General features: G+C 37.5%; 3 protein-coding genes across 7 annotated transcripts in view; 1 reads left to right on the top strand and 2 right to left on the bottom strand.

Annotated features, from left to right (window-relative positions):
* Positions 1-6,554: 6,554 nt before the first annotated feature.
* LOC122573589 (calcium homeostasis endoplasmic reticulum protein) lies at positions 6,555-10,952 on the bottom strand. 2 transcript variants are annotated; one of them, XM_043740160.1, is made up of 8 exons: positions 10,798-10,952; positions 10,112-10,282; positions 8,837-9,503; positions 8,689-8,760; positions 8,086-8,482; positions 7,603-8,006; positions 7,149-7,514; positions 6,555-7,058 (listed from the first exon to the last, which is right to left on the bottom strand). In XM_043740160.1, exons 1-8 carry the CDS (start codon positions 10,814-10,816, stop codon positions 6,764-6,766), a joined length of 2,391 nt encoding a protein of 796 aa, XP_043596095.1. In that variant the 5' UTR covers positions 10,817-10,952; the 3' UTR covers positions 6,555-6,763. The 2 variants fall into 2 exon arrangements, with proteins under 2 accessions (XP_043596095.1, XP_043596096.1); XM_043740161.1 differs by lacking the exon at positions 10,798-10,952 and having other exon boundaries at positions 8,837-9,441; positions 10,112-10,249.
* Positions 10,953-10,990: 38 nt separating this feature from the next.
* On the top strand, positions 10,991-12,816 carry LOC122573594 (eukaryotic translation initiation factor 3 subunit G). Its single transcript, XM_043740179.1, has 3 exons — positions 10,991-11,141; positions 11,492-11,949; positions 12,034-12,816. Exons 2-3 carry the CDS (start codon positions 11,505-11,507, stop codon positions 12,444-12,446), a joined length of 858 nt encoding a protein of 285 aa, XP_043596114.1. The 5' UTR covers positions 10,991-11,141; positions 11,492-11,504; the 3' UTR covers positions 12,447-12,816.
* A 178-nt stretch (positions 12,817-12,994) lies between these two features.
* LOC122573588 (neprilysin-2) overlaps positions 12,995-20,681 on the bottom strand; it is a 38,149-nt gene continuing 30,462 nt past the window's right edge. For 3 of the 4 annotated variants that reach the window (XM_043740156.1, XM_043740158.1, XM_043740159.1), the window contains 8 exons: positions 18,176-18,313; positions 17,627-17,872; positions 17,178-17,389; positions 16,612-16,788; positions 16,030-16,524; positions 15,636-15,927; positions 15,287-15,537; positions 12,995-14,536 (listed from right to left, as the gene is read on the bottom strand). In XM_043740156.1, coding sequence (XP_043596091.1) covers positions 14,198-14,536; positions 15,287-15,537; positions 15,636-15,927; positions 16,030-16,524; positions 16,612-16,788; positions 17,178-17,389; positions 17,627-17,872; positions 18,176-18,313 — 2,150 coding nt within the window. In that variant the 3' untranslated portion in view covers positions 12,995-14,197. The remainder of the gene's footprint in view (positions 14,537-15,286; positions 15,538-15,635; positions 15,928-16,029; positions 16,525-16,611; positions 16,789-17,177; positions 17,390-17,626; positions 17,873-18,175; positions 18,314-20,681) is intronic. The other variant, XM_043740157.1, reaches the window with a different exon arrangement.

Genomic DNA, 20,681 nt, shown 5'->3' with positions numbered 1-20,681 from the left:
ATTCCTCTGATTAATTTTAAGCAACGATCAATACCGTGAAAAATGTTAACTTAGGATCCTGACCATATTCGACAATGTTCGGCTCGATCGAACGATCTTACGATATTCGACGTACGATGTATTCGGTTTAAACATCCATATTACCAAGATAGTGAAGATTTTGGCTCGTTCTCCCTTTAAAGCGGCTACGAACTTGACGTATGCGCGAGTACGCGCGTAACACGACCGATTCGAAAATAGGCGTTTTATTTTCTGCACGGCTCAGGAGAAAATAAACGCAATCTGTGGCGACTTCGAGCTATTCTTGATCTGGTACACCATTACGTGTCCCGTGTCACGCATTAATCGGTTTGGTCTTCGTACTCGTTCCAAAACGAAATTATTGAACCTAATGCTCATCAATTGACCGTAACGTATGGCCTGCGGTATTTTGGTACTCGAACGGTTCGTCGCAGATAGGCCCGATAGGGCGTCGTTATCGTGCACAGATCTTTAACCATTGATTCCGGATTCCACTACAAGACGGAGCAATTTAAATTCTTTCTAGAGCACTCGACGATTCCTCTTTGAGCTGGAATTAAATTATGCATCGTTCAAACGGTGACCATGTCTCAACCGTGATGCCTACGTGACTTTTAGATAAAACGGCCAGCTTCGTGAACACACGTCGATGAATATTCAGCGATGTTTGCAGCTTTTCCACAAACAATCGTGTATTACGATTACTTTCGTACCTTGTAGTCATTCTTCTAATATCCACGACGATGTATCTCGAACGAATCTTCTAAATTTTTATGAATGAAGTACGTCACCTGTGTTCCTCTGCGTCGCTCTGTGTCAATTTTGACGTAGTGTTTCGAGACCGTGCAATCCGCATTACGTAAAATCGAAGAACGTTGAATTAGTAATGACGCGACAAAGTGAAATTGATGCGGCCACGGTTTTAGAACAACGATGAAGAAAAAAAAAGAGGAAAAGAGGAACGTTACACAAGGGTCGAGCGAGGGCACGTGAAAGTAATTACGTCACGGTGATTGCATCGTTGAATGCATCGAGGTGCTTCCCCTTGATTATCGCCTGAAAATCACGTTTCGCAGCAATGTTCGCTCGTTTGTCCTTGACAAATTAGAACATTCGCCTGGCCGACACATAATTACAGCCGGTTACGTTGCGTTTCCTTCTCGCCCTGGATGGCTTTCGATTCCCGTGAACAAACGCTGATAGGTCCGCTCGTTCCCAAGAAATAAACATCGAACGCGGCTTCGTACTTGAACCTGAAAATCCCACGAATGTTTCTCTCCTTTTTATAGTACGGAGCTCATCGGACAATGTATTTACGCTACAGTATCTCACGCTCCAATTTAATCTTCGCGATACGAATCGACGATTTGTCTGAAAGCACACGGGGAAACTACCAACTGTGAACATTAACATATACGAGAATTAATTAAAAATAATTGTTGCAGAATTTCGATACGTAGATCGCTATTATACGTATCCAAGTACGATGAATAAGGTTCATCGATCAGCTTTGAAAATTCATTTTGAGAAATCCTATACATATACTGTCAATGATACGTTGAATTCCTGATTCCGTAAAAACCAATAATTCCCAGCCAGCCTGTGTAAGTACGATATAGCGTTCCAGAAGGATACCGTAACTTCGCTTGTGCTACATAACTCGCCTATCCTTCAGCTACCTCGATCGAAGTCGATAATTCTGAAAGAACGACATAGCGCGGAGACGCGATATTACACAATCGAAAAGTTACGTTATTTAAAGAGATCCGTATGAAAGAGGTTGCATTTCCAAAGTCGAACGATTACACGGGAATCTGATGCAACCGCACGGTGTCGCATCGTTCGTAATTCGACGTGTATAATGGACTAACGTCCAAGAGATGTCATCGTGCACCGTATGCGCAAATAACCAGCTCTCTGTTCTACCGAGTGCGCGGTCGGACACATTGCGTGCACGTGTCGGTAAGGATAAACGCGTGGTCGAGCGCGTGACTCGACAGCCGAGGCGTGCCCTTCTCTTGATCACGTGGAATGCAACGCGGTACCTTCTCGTCGTCCTCGTTCCACTCGCGCGACTCCACGCCTTCTCCATCCTCGTCCGCGATCCTCTACCGGCACTGTTGCGAATGCACGCGGTTCTCTCTAATTCACGAGTCACGCTAACCCGTTTTCTCTGTCCGAGTCAACCGACACGCAGGTATGCCGATCACTGCACGTTCATCGTGGTGTCTCTTTACGCGCACCTTTCGGTCGGGAAACAAGGAGGAGGTGCCAAGCAATTGAAAAAAAAAGGAATTGCGACGTATACACGAGCAGATCGAGACCAAGTCTTCCTGCAAAATATATGAATCGATATATAAAATTTTCAGTAATAAGATTGACAAATGAGAGTTCGATTAATAGCGAGAGGGATCGAGATTTTATTTGAACGACTAACCTATGGTCGGATCACGTTACACGATATAAATGAAAGTTTTTATTCCGACGTTTCAGATATTCGTTATTTCGTTCGAGTAACGTTTGGAATGTTCTATCTGCAAATGGTGTGAATATGGGAAATAGCGGAATTTTTTTGGTATTTTTTAATGAATATATCGGTCCAATTTGATATTTATTTTATAATGACGTGTTATTGAAATTCAGATAAAATTCCATAGCAGAGTAATTATTACCAAGACGAAGAGCTAATTATAACTCTGTTATCATAATACTAAGAATAGATTGTCTAGAATGTTGGTTTGAAATCAACGATGGGTGCTTGTTATCGATACGTACTTATAAGGAAACCAACAGGCCGAGTGACTATTTAAAGCGAACCTTAGAGACGCACTTCCGGCCTAAATACGCGGCTCGAGTGCAAGATCCGGTTTCTGATTACTTTGAGGTCACCTGTTACCTGCGACAGATCGTGATTTATAGTTGACTTTCAAAAGGTAGTTACTGCTTGAGAATCGGTGAATTAATTATTGCAGAGTTGAATTATTTTCTTCGCAACTGTTGCTAGCATACGTCCTATTTATCAAATTTGCAAAAATACCCTTAACATTCGCTATAAGTAATTAAAATTAATAATACGGACAATTTATTCGCCATTTGTCGAACAAATGTAAAAATGGCACAAGGTTGATGATACCAATAACACGAGCAATACGTGTCTAAAAACGTTTATATATTCGTGTTCTGTAAGTTCGAGAATATTTCGATCGTTCGGTGAAACTTTTATTTCATTCTATTCGACGTTACCATAACTTCGGTAGACTGTTATTATGTTCATCGTAAAACATAGAAGAATGCTGCAATCTGTTGTAATCGAGCGACGAAACTGCGATATGTCTTTATATGGAACCCTGAACGTAACAGGTCCAAGGAGAGTAGTTCTAATTTGACAACGTCCGTGAAAACCTTGACAAATGAGGGTAAAATGATACGTGGCATCTACTACATGCAGTCAGTAATATGAGACTCATTTTACTCACATACAAATTCTTTTTCGTCGTTTAGAATGCCGTCACACGATGTGCTATGATCTTATTATGTATTGATTAGATTTTTCTTACCTTTTTTACTTTTATGCCTTAACAAAATAGAGTTGATATCAGAATGCGTAATTTTATATCTTGTTAACGTCGTTACTGTTATTACACTGCGGATACAAAACACTGTCTCGAAAATTTTAATTCTATCCAATACGTAAAAGTTTATCGATAATATCATCGATGCCTACATATTACAATCCGTGTCGCAAAATTAAATACTCGTTTCATGAATCGAGCGAATATTCGCCATGTTTTTCATTCTTCATCGGCATATTTAGAACGGAACCGACATAGATCAAATAAAATCATCAAAATATATTAAAAATCTTACGTATGTGAAATATCGATCTAAAAATTACTAAAAATATACCTTTTTATTGCTGTATAACGCGAGTTATTTGCGCATCAGTTTGAGAACCTGACGGTTTAAAAGGCAGCAAATTAAAACGAATGAAAAAGAATATTTTGTAAATGTATTGATTCATTCACTTTCCGATTTCTTTCGAAGAATATATGTAGTCGCGAATTTAAAGATTATGTTTCAAGAATAACACCTCTGCAGTAAGCATGTACCAATGGTTACGTGCCACCGTCAAAATCGTTAACGTAATCTATTTTTTATCTTCGCATATCCTCATACACATATTTATCCTTACATTTTCGGCCTCGATGTCACGTTTTGCTTAAACGTGCTGCATCAGTCGGTCAACTTATACACATACGTACAGGTTTCCCACGAACGCAATCGATTCTTTTAAATACAATCGTCTTTCGATTCGAGATAAGCAATCGATCGATCCACAAAAAACGCGACTTTTTGGTGCCAATCTGTCGTTACGTATGCACGATTATTGTAACCTGACGTCATGCTTTGCGAAAGAGGTAGATCGTGTTTGGTTACGCTGTAGTTATAAAACAATCCAACGTATATTTGGCGTCTGTATATTCTTTTTGAAATTATATATTTCGTTATCGATCACGCAAGCAAAGTGTGTATATTACCGTCGAATGCATCGGCATGACTGTATCTCGAGACCGATACAACGATGCTATATTGTATAAATTGTTGAGAAAAAAATATTCTCCCGCAAACTATACTTTTCCATTTATTAATTCCATCCTGCCTTTTTTCTTTCTATTGTTTCAACTGTTGCATTTTATCATCGACCTTTGCCTTCGACGAAATTGACTTCCAAGGAGGCCGCTGAAACTACAGAATCATCGTCGAAATTAATGTTTACGATCTTTGGGAACCAAATTACTTATCTTTGGGACTTTCGACAAATGTTATCTAACGATATTACGACTGTCATGATACACAATATTTATGACAAAAAGAAAAAGAAATACTGAACAGAAATTAAGATGCTCAATAAATATTAAATGACCTTTCCAAATTTACAAACACCAACTTCTTGGTCGATACTTCGAAATTCGTTACGACGTAAACATCATTATTACATCTCTTTTGTCTAGATTTCGTTCAATAAAAATATATCACGTGATATATGTAAAAGGAATATTAAAATGAGAGTGAAGTTATAGGATAGCTATAGGAAAACGCACACATCTTTCCGGCGTTGTTTACGCCACCAAGTGTGTGGCTTCTGACTGTTATCGCTGTGAAACCGGTTTGACGTCGGATTTATGTATTCGGTTCCAATATCGACTGCCACTAGGGGAGTTCAAGAAGGCAACTGACGATTAACAATGCCATCGGATGTCGGCTGTTCCTAGCCAGTTATCGAGATCTTTTTATTTTTCTTTGAATCCGCGTGCACGTGACAGCTGACGATAAATCTACCAGTATAAAAAGTCTAAGAACATTATTATTCTGGAATATCTTTGAACCGATTAAATTAATTTTCTTTAACAACATCTACGATGATTCTCTGCAAATTCTTTGTACGAATGTACGTCAATAGCACGCCTCGAGGACGTGCTAACTCTAATTAAGAACATTTTCCCTCTCTTTCTCTCGTTCTTTCTACAATTCTTTTCTTCTACCATTATGTTTAAACATATAATGCTTATTCCTCGATTTTATCTTATGTATCGAATATAATCATTTATTAACTTACTAAATACAAGTACTTTTTTAGTTTCATATATTTTTTTCTTTTTTCACGTGCGGATGACAAGTGCACGATATTCTCTTATTCTCTTATATAGACATTCAGCGAATTAATTTATCATCGTTTCATATGGAAACAGAATGAATTTTTTTGCCGTGCAGAATACAATTACATAATATGTAATCTTGCATGTCATGTTCGCGATGGATATAAACCGTGCGATTGGTCAATATTGATTAATCGATCCTTTTGGTGTACTTGGTTATTATTTTCTTCAAGATATTTCCAATTATCGATAGACAAACCATCTATTATTATTAACGGTAATGTTGCCGAAAATCGAATAGTTTTGTACATAATGTACAAAAGACGCATAAAATTATATTTTTTCTTCTCGCGTTATGCACCATGAAAATTGAATTTAGTATATAACAGCCACTGCAAGTTTAACAGGAAACCTTCGTAGCCCTTGTCTTAATTACAAACTGACAAGTAATTAAGTTTATAAACAATTGTTCATGTTTTTCGTCATTCACTCGTAGTATCTTTTTCAATTGGAAATATACAGATAAATGATTTGCGCCCACGAATGATCGACACAATATTCAGTCAATGCACTTCCTCTGTTTCTTTGAATTAAAAGTATAAAATAATTGATCGTTACTTATAACAAGAATATACAATTCTATAACATATGTATGAATGTACGTTGTAACTTCGTAATTTCAATAATAAACAATTATCGTATAACGTTTATACAATGAAATAAGAGAATGATATATATGTATCATATATATATATATATATATATATATATATATATATATATATATATATATATATAATATATATATATATATATTATATATATATATATATATATTATATATATATCATATATATATATATATATATAACGGATATAAAACGTTGATTATTCTAATAGAGATTGAAAAAAATATAAAGACTAAAATAAATCATTACACAAGTTACATTGTAGAATTGTAGAACATTGATCGTTGGAAATTTGTGTCGACTGCGGTTGTGAGAGCATGCGAATTCATACTGCATGCGATAATTATATTTCGCCGAAAAGATTATAGACAAATTAATTATTTATCCTCATTAGATTCAGTCCCGTTCACCCCTTTCTTCGGCACGTTCTTCCGCTCTTGCTTTCATTCTAGTTATGAATGCTTGTCCCTTACTCTTTCTAAAGTTCTCGTACGGATCATTTAAATTAATACCGACGCCTTTATATTGATCGTTTTTATCCCTAATTTCACCCCCCGATATTGGAGCTTCAATACCCTGTTCATTGGCACCAAGTCCCGCACCGCCCCAACCCATTTTTTTGAGCAACTGATGACCTTTGTTACTCTCATCGAGGCTAATTTCTTGAGGAGCTTTACTGTAGGTTGATCCGCTGAAAGGAATTCATTCGTAGAAATCAGATATATATATATATATATACATTCACATAGAATATCCTTTTATACTAAGTACTAATACTTACAGGAAACTGGGTGGAGTTGGACTTCGATCTTGCCTGTCCATTCTTCTATCAGGACTTCGATCCTTGTTGCTATTTCTCCTCCTTCTGCTTCTGTTATTATGATTGCTATTTCGACTGTTACGTCTATGATTAGCAGCAGGGGATCTAGATCTGCTTCTACCTCTAGATCTTGAGCGTGATCTACTTCGCGATTTACTTCGATATCGTTTCTTTGGTGGACTAGGACTTTTGGATCTTGGCCTTAGAATTGGTGACGGCGATTTTGATTTTTGTCTTATACCAGCTGCTATATCTTCTTCTTTGCGCTTACGCGCGGCATTCTTTGCTTTATAATACTCGTATAAACCTAATTTTTCCCACCCATCGCTATAATATGTAGATATTACAATTAAAAACTTCACTCGATATTTCAAGCATAATTAGTTTGTGTATAATTTGCGTTATATGCCTTTACCTGTCCCGTGGAGAATCATGGTTCGGTGGCGCATAAAAGGCTTCTACAGCCGCTACTAGCCGTTCACTTGGTGGAGCAGGTGGTGGAAGCCTAATGGCTTCTGGATCCAAAGGTTTATATTCAGCATCTTCTAGCTTGATTAGAGGTACCATCAAGCCAGCAGGAAGTTCGTAATAAGGCATACTGGGCATTAAATCTTCGACAGAGGGCTCGTGTATAACAGGTGGGGGGCCAAATCCAGGCGGTGGTTTTGAAAAATCTGGCAATGGAACATTTGAAAACGGTGGAGGTTCATTTCCGGGTGGTACACCCCATCCAGGTGGCGGTTGACTGAAATTTACATCTGTGCTTATTGGAGCGGGAGGACCGGAATGACTAGGTGGCAAAGACATATTTTGTTGGTTCTGTAAAGTATGAATTTCTATTATCGTTTGTGGAATACATATATATACATAATACATAGAGGAAAGAAGATCAACTTACCAATTGCGGTGGTGGCGGAGGAGGAGCTTTTAATTGCTGATCAATTGCAATTTTTTGTTGCTCAATATTTTGAATTTGTCTCAAAGCATGTGTAACAAACGCTTGATGTTGTGCTTGATAATTATCAAAGGTTTGTTTCGTTGATGTAGTAATCGGTGTAATTGCGCTGGCATGTTGTTCAACCAAGTTAGCCTGATATTCAGACCAAGATGTGCTTGGCTGTTTCAATTTATCTATAATTCCTTCATCAAAGTAATTATTTTTTGACTCCCATAAACTTAATAGCTTATTTAATTTATTAAGTTGTTCTTCTGATGCAGCTAATGAAGTGTTACAGAACATGGGAACAACAACACTTTCCATCGCCTTGCGAAGATCCATAGATTTTTTTCTTGCACTAAAGAAGTTTAAAATTAAATATCGTGCACAACTATTTTTATGAATGTTATCAAACTTTATTATAAATATTATATTTATACTGAAATTGAAGTGTTAAATTTTCCATTCCCACTTAATTAGATAATGTAATTTAATTCAAATTTTTTACAAATGTTTTAAGATATAAGATCTGTTACTGTTTTTCCAAACAAATATCATACTTACCAATGATGTAGGACATCATTGACCAGGTAGATAATATGGAGTTTATGACTAAAATTGGTTGCCTGAATGACTCTGAAAGAAACAATAAAAAATTAATTGATTTACTACTGTCAATAGTATATGATGGCTAAAGTCAAATATAACATACTTTTTCAGCAAATGATCCGCAACGACTTGATTACTTTGCGGAGTAATCGAATTTTGAAGTATCCAGGCTTTCCCTGCACTTATGCTATCTTTTGTGCAACTATCAATGATAGGCTGTAATACCGCATCAAATGCAGCAAGGTCTGTGTTTGTGCTTTGTGCACTGTTTTGTAAAGCTGTTTCTTGAGCTTGTCTCACAGCATCCTCAACCCTTCCTTGTTGTTGCGCCATCAATGCAGCATGTTGCGCAGCCAGATTTTGTTCTGATTGTCTAACTTGTTCCTGTAGCGTTGTCTGCTGTGACTGAAGATTTGCTAACTCATTTTGAAGCCATCCGGGAGGTCCGCCAATGTTAACCGGTTGAGTAACACCACCAATAGATGGATTCACACCTCCCATAGCACCAGGGACTGGTCCAATTGGTGGTCCTGCATTTCCTGGCCCTCCAATTTGTCCTAGTACTCCAGGTATAACTGGACCACCTTGATTTCCCACTGGTCCAATTCCCACAACTGGATTTAATCCATTGTTCTGAGTATTTAGGCCAGGTGCAAGATTGACGTTATTCAGTGGCTGCGCGACGGTAGCGGCTGTTTGCTGCTGCTGCTGCGAAACGTTTAAACGTGGGTCTGCATTTTGCATTGGATTTATTCCTTTTTGCTTTAAAACTGTAAACGAATGACGGTGGATTATTGTAAGATGTTTGATTCCTTCAATGGATATTGAAAAAGTATACAAATAGTCCAATTTCTGTTGAGTCTTATCTTCTACCAGTGCATAATAAAATTCTTGGCATTTATTAGAGAATTATATCGAAAATTCGGTAAGTCTTTTGGGAGCACTATATTCTTTCCCTGTTTTATTTATTATTATATATATACATGTATTTTTTACTTTTTTTTTTTTACAGTACTAGGGTATTACAGGGTATTATAGTGGGTTGCAGTTCCCACATAGATTGAAGCAATATATCAACAATGTAGTCCGTATTAGACAAGCTCCATTAAGAATCTTAAAACTACATCTTCTTAAAATCACCATTGCCAAGAAATAGAATATGTCTTTAGCTAAAGCATTCTGCTTAATAAATAGCAATCCCAAAATCTTGAAACGAAGTGCTCATATTCGATGAATAATAGTTTTGTATGTTCACTATGACGAATTCAGACCCTTTCACCCGTATCTCTTTTTCAAAGTCATTCCTTGTTCGTTGAATAAAGCATGGCCATTATGCTTCTCAATTGTTGTAGCTGTTAAGGGGCTGTATCCCACTTACTGGCTTGCTCTGTAGTCACTTTGTATTGATAGTAGTTGAAGTGCTCTCCACCGAACAGGAAACCAAATTTTGGGTTGTCCTTCTGCTTGTTTTTCGTCATCTGCTCAAACTCCGGTCCATTGCGAGCCACAAACTGAGCCAGTTTGTCTATGATGTTCCGTAACTCTGTATCTGGGTATTATACCAAAATAAACAGAATTAGTACAATAACCTAACAATAATGAATTACTTATACAATTATTACAATATAAATGGCAATATTTAAATACAGTACTGAAATAGGATCTCTTATTTTTTTAAAGTACGCAGTCCTAAATCAGCCCATCGTAACCTGAAATATTGAATCTGTTTTGAAATTTATCACTTTGTGAACGTATCTACGGAGATTTGCCTGAGGATAATTTAATTCGTTGAGTGAATTGCTTTTTAATGGTAGCCTAATACGTTGCACAGGTTTACATAACCTACTATTTAGAATCTACATTTTGTCTTTTTTAAACGTATCTCATTATTTCCATTGCATGGAAACTCACAAATCCCCAATTCTGACTAACTAAAATGCTAAAATGATAGATCATAGACATTACGGTTAATAAAAAAGATGGAACGTTAATATGCTCGCCCGGAGTGGGAATGTGCAAGACCGCGCTTGGCCAAATCACCAAATCACAACATTCTTTTCTTACCTGCAGGTGCCTGGTCCATTATCACGATTACTCTTTTACTTTTACACCGAATTCGATCACGTTTGTTATTACTTTCGTTAACACTTTTCCGTACACGATTGTGGTACGGCTCCGGAAAACATTATTTTTTCACAATGAACACGACAACGCTAGACGTCGCCATTAATACTCGAGTATTCGTGTTTCGAAAAACCACCGCTAGAGCGGCTGACACGCCAATTTATCACATGCGGAAAATTCTCCATTTCGGCTCATTTTCATTTACATTTCATAGGGTTTGCTGTTCTGTCAATTTTCTATAATAGTTGTGTTCACATCGATTCTCTGTGCAATAACTTTGAACGGTAAATATTTACGCTAATATATTTTCATCAAAAGATCAAGTTTCTACCGCCACATTATTTTTACAATTTTCTAACGTAAACGTGTCTTTTCTCATAATGTGTTCACTATGTTACAAAATACAATATTGTAAATTCCTTTTATGTGACGCTTACTTTGTTACGTTTTAATTATTTGTTGCCTATCGTAGTTAAACAGCTTTAATATTATCAATATCGTTTCATTTACTAATGTTGCTACTTAACCTATTGCGTCACGTCTGTCACATATTTAAAGCAGCTTAATTTTATATTTTTCATCTATTATTGAATAACTCGAAAATATCATTAATAGTAATATTTGTCTGTATCAGGTAAATTACGGGAATGCCTGTAGCAGAAGTAAAATCCAGCTGGGCAGATGAAGTAGAAGAAGAGGGAGGAGCGTTACCTCCGCCTTCAGAGACTTATGAAAATGGGTTTAAAATCCTCACTGAATACAAGTACAATCAAGATAATAAAAAGGTCAAGGTAGTTCGAACATATAAGATCGAGAGACGTATTGTTTCAAAGACAATTGCCGCCCGTAAAAATTGGGCAAAATTCGGAGACTCTGCAGATGACCGACCTGGACCTAATCCTGCTACTACAGTTGGAGGTGAAGATGTCTTCATGCAATTCATTTCTAGTAAAGAAGAAGAAAATAAGGTTGAAGAAGATAGCCTTGACAAGTTGAAGAGTATGGGAGATAAAGGTGTAGTTAAATGTCGTAATTGTAATGGAGACCATTGGACTTCCAAATGCCCTTACAAAGACACTGTCCTTGCTGGAGGTATGTTTCATTACGATAAATTAATTTTTGGAAAGAAACATTTAAGATTATATAATTCTATGGAATATGCGATTTAATTTGCAGGTAAAGTGCCAGATGATAAAAAACCACTCATTAATACCAGTGCTCCTGGAGCAATGACAGAATTGAAACCTCAAGGTAGTAAATACATACCACCTGGTATGCGCGATGGAGGCAGTAAACGAGGAGATTCTATGCAGATGCAAAGACGTGACGATACTACTGCTATTCGTATTTCCAATTTATCAGAAAGTACGACAGATGCAGATTTGGATGAACTTGTCAAGCCATTTGGATCTGTTCTTAAATTTTATCTCGCAAAAGACAAACAAACTAATCTTTGCAAAGGATTTGCATATGTACATTTCAAATATAGAGTGGAAGCAGCAAAAGCTATTGCTACGCTTAATGGGTATGGTTACGATCACCTTATCTTGAATGTAGACTGGTCGAAACCGCAACAGCAAAGCAATTGAGTTAAATGAAAATTCGATTTTCGTTACTTGGATTACGCACTGCGTAAAAATATAGATATGTTTAATTGTGACACCAGGAGCAGGGTACAATACTTTTCATTTCAAATTTTAATGCATTGCACAATAAAAAATTAGCGTAGAAAATATATTCATAACGATGTTCATAGTTTATTATTAGTATAATTACTTAAATTATGATCAACTACAAAATGACAACTCTGCTTCCTGGTGTCACAATTTATTATCATTTTTAATTCGCTCGAACATGAAGTTCTTGTATTCGTTACTTTAAAAACTGATGTATCAATTAAAATGTAATTTGTATTCTTATCCCTTTTTTTTGATCAAAAATAAATAATATTCCATGAAACTTGGAGCGTATTTATTGGATGTTAACAATTCCCATGTCAGGTATTTTATGATTTTATTTTATTCAAGGAATTGTATAATATAACTAAAAAATGTATACATTTTTGCAATGTATAACATGTAAAAAGAGATTCGCATTCAATTCTATTGTCAAATTTAAGATGAAATCTTCTCTTCGATATTTTTCTAAAAATTTTATATTCAACAGAAATACACTAGATACATTTAAATCTAAACTGAATACATTTAAACTGTTTAAACTTAAAATAATATGATATTATAATAAATATAAGTAGTATCGCTGGCTCTAAGTGTTAGATCCTCACGCGGTAATGTTGTGTTTGAAATCGAGAAACAAAGAAATTACGATACAAATAAACGCTTATGTGATACATAGATGCAAAAACAAAAGTAAAATAGTACAAAAGTAATCACACAGGTGTTTATTCATCACCTGTACGTTAAAAACTACGATTAATACTACATTGTCTAAGTACTTTGAGATGGTAACTCTAATGAACAACCTTACGCTGCTCAACGGAGCCTAATGAATATCATACAGATAGCAAAAAAACACGTATTAACTTCATCGTTTAATATATACATGTATATAAATATATATATTAATAATATATATATATAAATATATACATATCAGTAAAACAATGTCATTTGAAAATATAATTAACAATATAATTATATATATATTTTTTTTGTTTGCGCGTCATCCTACAGTTTTAATCGAAAGACCGTTTTCACTATTTTATTGTCGTTTCCTATAAAATCATCACAGTTTAAACGTGTCCATTTTCGTTCCATTTTTCTTCAATATTTCAGAACCTATTAACACCTGCTTATCCGATTTCCTAGAATGCAATTACAGAAAATTTCAAATCATCATGACGCGCTGCCTCGTTTCTCGCTGGTTTCTTTATTTACAATACTAGTCGGAACTCGGACGTCTCTCTCATAAAAAAAGACTTATATATTAGCGAACAATGTTAGTAACATGCACTGTGTAACCATGTAATTCAAGTCAATTTACGAACGAGGATCTCTTTGGGCATCTTTAGTGAGATCTTTCTCGAGCACGATCGTGCCTCTAAATTGAATTTCATCAGTTCCACTGCTACCGAAGCACCTTCACTTTTATTCCTTAAGCAGATCCGATCATGATTTACGACGATCCGCCGAGCTACACGCAAATTTTATTTCTAACAGTTTCCGCTGACCGAACCAGATTGTCAATTCTAACGAAACTTCCAGAGGAAAGCTGTTTCAGACATGAATCGTTTCTTCCTTAACATTTTGAAGAACAAATTTCATCGCTGTCGATTAACTATAACTTCTGCTATCTCATTGTTCTTGCACTGTATTGATCTTTACCAAACAGCGCATTTCTTTTTCGGATTCATCTTCGAGCCAAGAGGACAGTTGAAATCCTTCGAGAACTCCTCCATGTTGGAAAGTGGCCCCAGAACACGGAATTTACCAGGGCTGTGGAAACCAGTGGTAATGCGAAGTTTCATCGCCTCCGGCCTGTACTTGCTGCACCAAGTGTTCGCTGCACTGATCCAGAACAATTGTTCAGGAGTATAAGGGAGTCCTGGCAACTTTGGCTCCGCATGATTTCTTTGTACCCATTCTTGATATGCTAAATAGGCTTCTTTTATTCCTCCGTTGTCGGCGATATTCTCACCTTGAGTGTTGATACCGTTTAACTGTAACAGGAAACGAAGCGATTCTTTTTTATATATCTATATTTCCTTCTTTCTGGATTGAATATTTGAGACATGCATTATTTTCTAAACGAATGAAAGTAAGAGAAGGAAGAAGAGATATAAGGTTGCATTTAAATTTCTATAGCGTTATTATACATGCCTTCAAATCTTTAAACGAAAGATTTATAAATTACGATGTTTCATTGTCTATCTAAAAAAAAAAAAAACAGCGAGCTCGCGAAATTGATTAAGAAAAAAAAAAAGAAGAGAACGAAAGAACGTCATCAATATTTATATCTGTATATGCCTAGTTTCAATAAACCTTAGCGGGCAAAAAATTTGCGTATTATTACAAAATAAACTGTCAAGAACATGTTCGTTGTTTAAGAAACATTATTCTACGTTAAAATAACTAGTCTACCAAGTTGAATTTCGTGTTTATACCAGCTGTTATCTAACGTTTGGTTCACAAGTGCGTATTATGCACGAGTTTGACCTCTGTAAGAAAAAATTCGATATTTGAATATTGTTCGACGAACAGCATCGATGAGCGTTATTTGCATCGTAAGAGCTCGATAAAGTTTACGTAAAGTGATGTATAGAACAAAGAGATTGACATTCCTCAATACCCCTAAAATTAGAATTCGTATTAAACAAATATTCGTATCGGTTGACGCAAATGATCGTGGACAATTGAGAATGAGGAGGAAACGGAAATAAGACCAGCGTATAATAAAAGTCGATCATTACGTTCAAGTTAACATCTTCGACGGTGTAGTTGCCGTATTGGTGAATAATACACTCCGCTTTCTCCAGATACTTTTCTTTTGTTTGCGGTGCCCACCAGTCGACCAGATTTCCGTTTTTATCGAATTGCCTGCCCTGATCATCGAAGCCATGCGTTATTTCGTGGCCAATAACGAAACCGATAGCGCCATAATTCATGTACCTTGGTCGATCGTTACTAAAGAAAGCACCCTGCAAGATACCAGCGGGGAATTCTGCAAAAGCATTATACAAATGTTATCGTCTCTTTGGTATCGGTCAACGATTTATTGCGAAATTGTCGTCCCATCGACTTTTATAAAACGATACTCACGTATACTGTTCTCGATGGACGAATAAAAAGCATTAACGATGGCGGGTCTTCCGTGAGTTACCCAGTCGGTCTTGTTCACAGGCTTCCTCAGTTTACTGAAGGAATACTCGACCCCGAATAAAGTCAGATTTAAGATACCTTCTAGGTAATTATCTGTCGTTAATTCCAGTTTCTCGTAAAAGTTCTCCAGTTTCTTGTCGTCCAGCAATTCGTCGGGATAAGCGATATGACTGGACATGCTGGCTGCTTTGTTCAGAGCACTCTTTCTCGTTTCTTCGTCCATCCAATCAACCTAAAGAACACGTCGAATCATCTTTAAATTGAAAAATTTGGAAGCATTCATCGTGGTATTGTAGGTGGAAGCGATAAGTCTTCTCGTCTGAAACAAACATACCTTTTTGAGTATCTTGGTGAATTCTTGCCTAATATCAGCCACCATGTCTACAGCGTTTTTCTTGGCATCCTCTTTGAAGTATTTCCTAACGTACATCGCGCCGACGCTTATGGCCAAGCTACTGGAAACTGTATCGATGCACTCCTTCCATCTGGGTTCTCTCTCCGTTTTTCCGCTTAACGCCGTGGAATATTGCAGTTGTCTCTTCCGAATTTCGTCCGTGAGATAGCTTACAGAGGATGCGGCTGCTCTCCACATCACATAGTTAGCTTGCACTCTTTTCGGTGTGGTGGCTAATAATTTCTCCAAGCTTGTGATGTAATTGGGAACGCTAACGATCACGACTTCCTCTTCGTCTACTTGAGCACTAGTAGCCAGAAGAGTGTTGAAGTATTCCTTCCACGGGATACTGGAATAGGTCTTGGATAACTCTCGTATCGTCATGGGGTTGTAGAGCAGAGTAGCGTTGCGACGTTTTTCATTCGGCAAAGAAATCTGCAGAATCAGCGTTATATTCGACTCGTTAATCATTGCGTGATATCTCGTATATTATCGTACGATTTGATTTAACAACTAACATACATTGGCAAGTTTCATCTCGAATTCCAACGACTCCTTCAATTCAGTTTTTGCATCGGTTTTATTTGCTCCAAGAATTACCGCGATATCAACCATGTAGCTGTAGTAGGCTTGCACGATTTTATCATCGAAACCTTTGGATAAATATTCACGCGATAGTCCAAGGGCTGCTTGATCCAACTGCAAGAAAAAAGAATTTTCAAATTCCACGGGAAGAAAGATTCCTAAACATGAAATTTCGTACTGAACCGAGTCGCGACATTAATCATTACTTCGGCAAGCGCATTTCAAATCCAATCTATTCATTTGGCAAGCAAAATCATAATTATTAAGAAACGTGTTCAAACTTAGATAAATATCGAATTATAATTGTAAATGTAATTTGAATTTGCAATCAATAATTACTATTGCGAAATTCCGCTGAATGGTACGATCTTTAAGGAAAGTTAAATTTACACGAGCGATTCGCGCGTTTGACTTCTACGTTTCGTCGATGTAACTCTATTTGCGAACGATTTCACGTTCGCTTGAGAGATTAAAGTTTTACGGGCACGCGTAAAGATACGTACGTCGATTGTTCGTTTCGTGCTGTTTTTCAGATCAACGCCGATACTGAAATCGATGAAGTAGTCGACGGAGTAGCCCATCTCGCGGAACTTGTACACCGACTCCTTCCAGTTAAACTCATTTTCGTTCCACTGGTCGCCTTCCAACACAGGCCAGCCGCCGAGTTTTTGCAAAATGTTGAGCAAAGGATCTAAACCTTGCTGCTCGATGACCGCTGAAATAATTACATTTTCCAATCTGAGCATCTTATCTAACAGCTACTAAAGAAGAAGTTCCGTAATCACCCCCGACCAACCACATATTTTCTCAATCGGTTTTACGTTCTTATTCGTTTCTTTTCCAAACTAAGATACGTCCTGCGATTACCGTTTAACATTATCCACATAAATTTTACTTGCTTATTGCAAGCAGGAGATAACCAATCCAAGTACGTACGTATGTATGTACTCACTCTTGTTCATGCAAGCCTTGTATAAATTCTTGGCGAGTCTGAACGGTTTCGGTTCATCCGGTGAACTTTTCTCCTCGATACTGGCTCTTAGCTGGTTCTGCAGCTCGTCGCTAATTTCAGTGAATGTGTTTACGCTGGTCTTGTCATCCGGGATGATGGTAGACTTCAGAAAACCACCGCAAGCGAAATCGTAAAAGTCGTCGCACGGTTCTACCTCGGAATCCATGTTCTTCAACAATCTAGCGGCTAAAGTTTCACGATTTAGCGCGATTAGTAAAATTACTTTCGTGTCGTGACGAAACGGTACAGCGGTAGACAACCGAGATGAACATTCGCGACGATAAAACTTTTAGAAGCGTTTGGAACGTTAATATTTATGATCCTTGTATAAATTTCAACACGATGATGTTAAAAAGAAAAAAAAAAAAATGAAAATTCGGTTGAAAAAAATATAGAATCGGTACCCAGCTACCTATTACGGTTGCTTAGTTGGCTAAAAGTTTTATCGCGACGAACACTTTTCTCGAAGTTGATTAAATTTCTACTAACCCGTATGGATACATTCTTTCGTGTAACATACGTCCTCGTCACAGCTGGATCCCTTGTCAATGACATGAACGCCTTTATTCTGTTGATATCCATTTAGGGCATCGGCTGTGGATGGTAATCCCTCTGAGTTAACAGGATCTACTCTCGTGCAGGCGCAGATGCAGGTGCGGTTGCAACACAAAAATAACGCAGGACCACAATGTTAATGATTGTTAGTGCCGGTCGCTTTTTAAGCCGTGATAACAAGCAATCTTATCGTCTAACAGACCATGGATTTCTACTATTACACAGTGCTGCGCCATATATTCGTAAAATCCTACTTTTCACTAGGAGAAGAATCATCGAAGACGAGCGCAAGATACGAAAGCACCTTTCACGTATCGTATCCACCTGTAACGAGTAGCTAAAAGAGCGGTCTCGAAGAGTATCTCGAATGATAAAAAGATGTGCCAGAATAAATATACTCGTCCGAGAACGAGGAATGTAAAGCAATGTAACCGTTAAACCGTCCAACCAGTGGCGTCGCGCGTGTTCCTACATTGTTCCCGTCGCTATTCGCTTCACAGTTTGAACGAACCTTCGTGCAAACACGTGCAACGCGATGCCGCTCACGGTGTAATCACAGGATAATCAGCCTTAAGCGATTGATCCATTCAAACGTGTACAACCACCTCTCCTATCAATCAACGCGAATTCGTTCAAAAGCCTGCAACCACGTTCATCTTCGGCATTCGTTTCCCTTTCTCGTTAGGAAGCGTCGCTGTTGCTCTAGAGAAAACGAAAATAGAGACGCGAGACAAGGCTTCGTCAGCCTTCGAACGCTTACACATTTACGAAAATCGAGATACTCCGACTGGATCGTAAAACCGATCGTTTTACTCTCATCGATCGACTTCATGACCGTTCGCGAAGAAGAAAAAGAAACATCGTATCGGCGCCATCGCCTCGACGATTAGTTCCTAAAACATGATCGTTTGCCGATGATCCGTAAAAATATTCCGATGATTCATATTTGGTTGTTTCTCTAATGATGTTAGCGGGTGGTCGATCGATACTCGATCGAAAATATACAGATTGGAAAGCTCGGCTTCTTATTTAGTTCGTGGGCGTGGATCGGCGAGAAGCACGACCTGGCCCGGCTGAGTAACTCTCAAAACAATGATCACTTACCTCGATGCGTCAGAATCGGGACGCTCTTATTGACGTCACGACCTTTTTTTTTATTACGCGTTTCGGATGTGATACTGTATATCCTTCGTCGGCCGATCGTTATAACGAAAGAAAGAGGAAATGTGTATTCACGGATTCACCGTACCGTATAAAGTTACGCGATTATAGCACGAGCAAGTCCGACTTACTCATATGATAGTAATCTCGTAGACGAGAGAAGGGTAAGACGAGAGTGCTGTTTTTTTGGCTTTGATTTCAGGATTCACCTAGTACACGCTACGTTCCGATGTGTTAAACGTTACGCAATATCCATTACGTGTATTTTTATCGATCGCTCTTGGTCATCTAGGAGTAGTGGTACGAAATTTGGCCATTTGAATTCCCGATGATTCGCGTAGTCAGTTGGTGGTACGTATTTCGTTCGATGTGTGTTGGACTAGGAAAGAAATGGGGTAAGTTACGTGACGCACCTGTAGAAGCTAACGAAACTAATTAATACATACATACATATCCTTGGCTAAATGGATTTTACATAACGACAACGCGATATAAAGATTCGTCAGGTACGGTTAGTAACGGCGATTAAGACTCTCCTAATAATAGATTAATAGCTTAAACTAAATTACTACGACTGCAAAGGCCAGGCCGATGAAATTTAACGAACGAAAAAAGAATATTAATAAAGCGACTTGTTTTATGCAACAATATGATATTTCGAGAAACCAAGAGAAGCGCGTAGATTCGCAAGGATAAATCAACGTGAGAAAATAGGTCGCACGTGACACAAGCTGTCAATGAAATTTATGACGACTCGATTGTAAGCCCGTTTGGCCAACTTTCACGCGACTGAAATTCTTTTTTAATATTTTCTTTTCACATACCCACGAAACCGTTATCAAGCCGTTTCCTCGTGCGGGAGATCGAGAAGCTTGTCGCTTCCGAATTTTTATCGGTTGAACGCGGGTCGAATTAAAACGGTAGAAAAAGAATTTGCAAGGAAAGAAACGGATAAAATGCGCAGTCTAGTTATTATGTGGAACTAATTTCTATTTAAGTCCATGGCAATTTATATAGAAAGAAAAAAAAAGAAAAAAAGAAAAATATCTGTCTGATATTTCTTAAAATCATCTAAAAAGCCATAACACGAGTTTCAACGGAAACGATTTACGGATTATCATCGGACAACCGGTTTCTCCGTTTCCTCGTTTGTTGTTTCGAGATACGCGACAATCACTCTGACATCCTAATTGCACAATTTTGCCGAAAACTGATATTCACGATACGAATCATAGGACTCAATTGATGTTTCAACGATTGTTAATGGTAGCCATTAAAC

Source organism: Bombus pyrosoma, linkage group LG12 (genome assembly GCF_014825855.1).
Source record: "Bombus pyrosoma isolate SC7728 linkage group LG12, ASM1482585v1, whole genome shotgun sequence".
Classification (NCBI taxonomy): domain Eukaryota; kingdom Metazoa; phylum Arthropoda; class Insecta; order Hymenoptera; family Apidae; genus Bombus; species Bombus pyrosoma.
Note: the sequence above shows the minus strand (reverse complement) of the source record. Positions and strands in the feature narration are given on the sequence as shown.

Coding starts and splice junctions, on each gene's coding strand:
- LOC122573589 (XM_043740160.1), bottom strand. Junction 9,504..10,111: donor AGTGACTACAGAGCAAGCCA/GTAAGTGGGATA, acceptor ATTCGTTTACAG/TTTTAAAGCAAAAAGGAATA. Junction 8,761..8,836: donor GCGGATCATTTGCTGAAAAA/GTATGTTATATT, acceptor TGTTTCTTTCAG/AGTCATTCAGGCAACCAATT.
- LOC122573594 (XM_043740179.1), top strand. CDS start 11,505: ATGCCTGTAGCAGAAGTAAAATCCAGCTGGGCAGATGAAGTAGAAGAA. Junction 11,950..12,033: donor AGACACTGTCCTTGCTGGAG/GTATGTTTCATT, acceptor TTTAATTTGCAG/GTAAAGTGCCAGATGATAAA.